The sequence below is a fragment of the Octopus bimaculoides genome, chromosome 29 (assembly GCF_001194135.2).
Source record: "Octopus bimaculoides isolate UCB-OBI-ISO-001 chromosome 29, ASM119413v2, whole genome shotgun sequence".
Taxonomy (NCBI): domain Eukaryota; kingdom Metazoa; phylum Mollusca; class Cephalopoda; order Octopoda; family Octopodidae; genus Octopus; species Octopus bimaculoides.
The window spans coordinates 11,887,907-11,890,068 of NC_069009.1; the positions used below are offsets into that span (position 1 = coordinate 11,887,907).

General features: G+C 33.4%; 1 protein-coding gene across 1 annotated transcript in view; it reads right to left on the bottom strand.

Moving 5' to 3' along the window:
- Positions 1-621: 621 nt before the first annotated feature.
- The window catches only part of LOC106873005 (fibulin-1), a 17,759-nt gene continuing 16,218 nt past the window's right edge, over positions 622-2,162 (bottom strand). Inside the window, exon 6 of the mRNA XM_014920207.2 lies at positions 622-1,556. Within this exon, the coding sequence (XP_014775693.1) occupies positions 1,324-1,556 (233 nt within the window). The 3' untranslated portion in view covers positions 622-1,323. The remainder of the gene's footprint in view (positions 1,557-2,162) is intronic.

Consider the following 2,162-nt stretch of genomic DNA (forward strand, 5'->3'; position numbering starts at 1 on the left):
ATATATATATATATATATATATATATATATATAATATACATATATATTATATATATATAATATATATATTTTATATATACATCATATATATTATATGGATATTATTTATATAATACGTATATATATATAATATATTATATATGATATATATATATAATATATTATATATGATATATATATATAATATAAATATGTATGTGTGTGTATATGAATATACATACATACATCTTCCGTCCTTCTTTGACAGGTCTTATTTTTCGTCCTGCAGGGTGTCCAACAATCACCCTCCTCACCAAGGAAGCTTGGTGGGGTTGCCAGTTTAGACGCCGACGACCCGACCAGAATCAGATTCCAAAGGGCACTTGTGTTTTAAACCCTGTCAGTCAGCAACTGGTCTGAAAAGTCATCTAAGGGCTCATCAACGGAGTGATTGAACTGTGTGATGAGGTGTGGTGTGTGCATTGATGGGACGGCTGTCATCTCTCAAGATGAAAAAATCATCACATACATACATATATTGTTCCACTATATATAAGATAATGAGTTTGTGATTATTCTGGAATGTTTCCCGTAAACACACAAACTGACAAGCAATAACGTTTATGATTAAAATATCTTTAATTAACGAAATGATAAAAAATACAACAATGATGTAGTGTATAAGTGACATAGTGGGATGATAGGATTGTCATCATGTGACCTTGTGTGATGATGTCCTGATGTGATGATCACGTAATATGGAGATGACCCGAGTCATATGAAGGTCACCAGAGATGAGATAACCTGCTATGGATGTGACCCCATAGAGGTATCTTGCTCTGAGTGGTTTAAAATTGACTGGTGATTATGTTTCCAATGTTCTGTGTAAGCCGGTGTCTTATTACCAGCTAGTGAAGGTTTATACCAGTGCTCCTCAGCCGGGGTTCATGTGGCCTTTGAGGATCCATATAAGAATTTCTTGTTAAAATTCATGTGCAATAAATTGGTAATGTTCCTATATCACACAAAATATTTTAAGCTTGTAATGCACTTCCTAACAATATTTAATAATAAAAATAAGATTTTAAAAGAAAACAAAAATCAATAGCTATATGGATCCATTAAGTAAAATAGGAACGAAACGGGTCCTTAGGTAAAAAGTGGTTGAGAAGCACTGGTTTAGACTATGTGTATCTAGGACTACATTATGTAATGTATAATATAGATAGTAGTAACTGGTATAGTCATTGATGTTGGTTAGATAGCATGTCAACTTCGATTGAGAAGAATCGTGGAAAAGAACAAGTGATAAGCATTCCATTAATGGCCATCTCGCCAATTGTTTCAGCTACTTCCAGGTGGCGTCAAAGATGTTTTATTTACTGGCAGCTTCATTCTTGATATAACAGTTTTATTCGTTGGGAGAGTAGAGTTGAGGTTTGCACTCGGTGCCAGATGACACAGACTCCCTCTCCGTGCAAACCTATCCGGGCAATCGCAATAGTTAGATCCAGGCGTATTAACACATTTGAGAGGGAAAGGACATCCACCATTGTTGCACCTACATTCGTCGATGTCTGAAAATAAGGAGAGAAAAATAACATAAATAAAATATAATAGTGAGGAGAATAAACAAAAATATAAGAAATATATATATCTTTTTTTGTTTGACTGCCACTTTTCAACCTTTTTTTGTTCCAATTGATTTCAAATTTGGTGTATTTATGTAGTTATGTATGCTAATTATTGACATGAAATTCATTTTCGTCATAAAACAATAAATAAACGGTTAATAACTTTTAAAGTTTACAACTTTGGAGTAATTCTAGCCAATCGAAACCCAGACATATAGGTGTTGTTTCCATAGTAACAAGCCAAACGTTGGACCTCTTGTTTACAAAAAACCACGTGCGTTTAAAAAACTGATACTGTACGCTGGGTCTTTCTGCTTTTACGCATCTGCTGCTGTTCTGGATATTTTGCGTTGCATTTTCGATACTCACAACCAGAATGCTTAAAACTACAAAATACATGTTGTTTCCTCTTTTCTTTCAGGTAATTTTTCTCTTATTAAATGCTTAAATCATGTCCCATCGACGCGATGTTTACAGTTTTCTTTTGTCATCTTACGATTGCAGTCACATTCATGTATGTTTATAAAGATGGATAGTCATATATATATA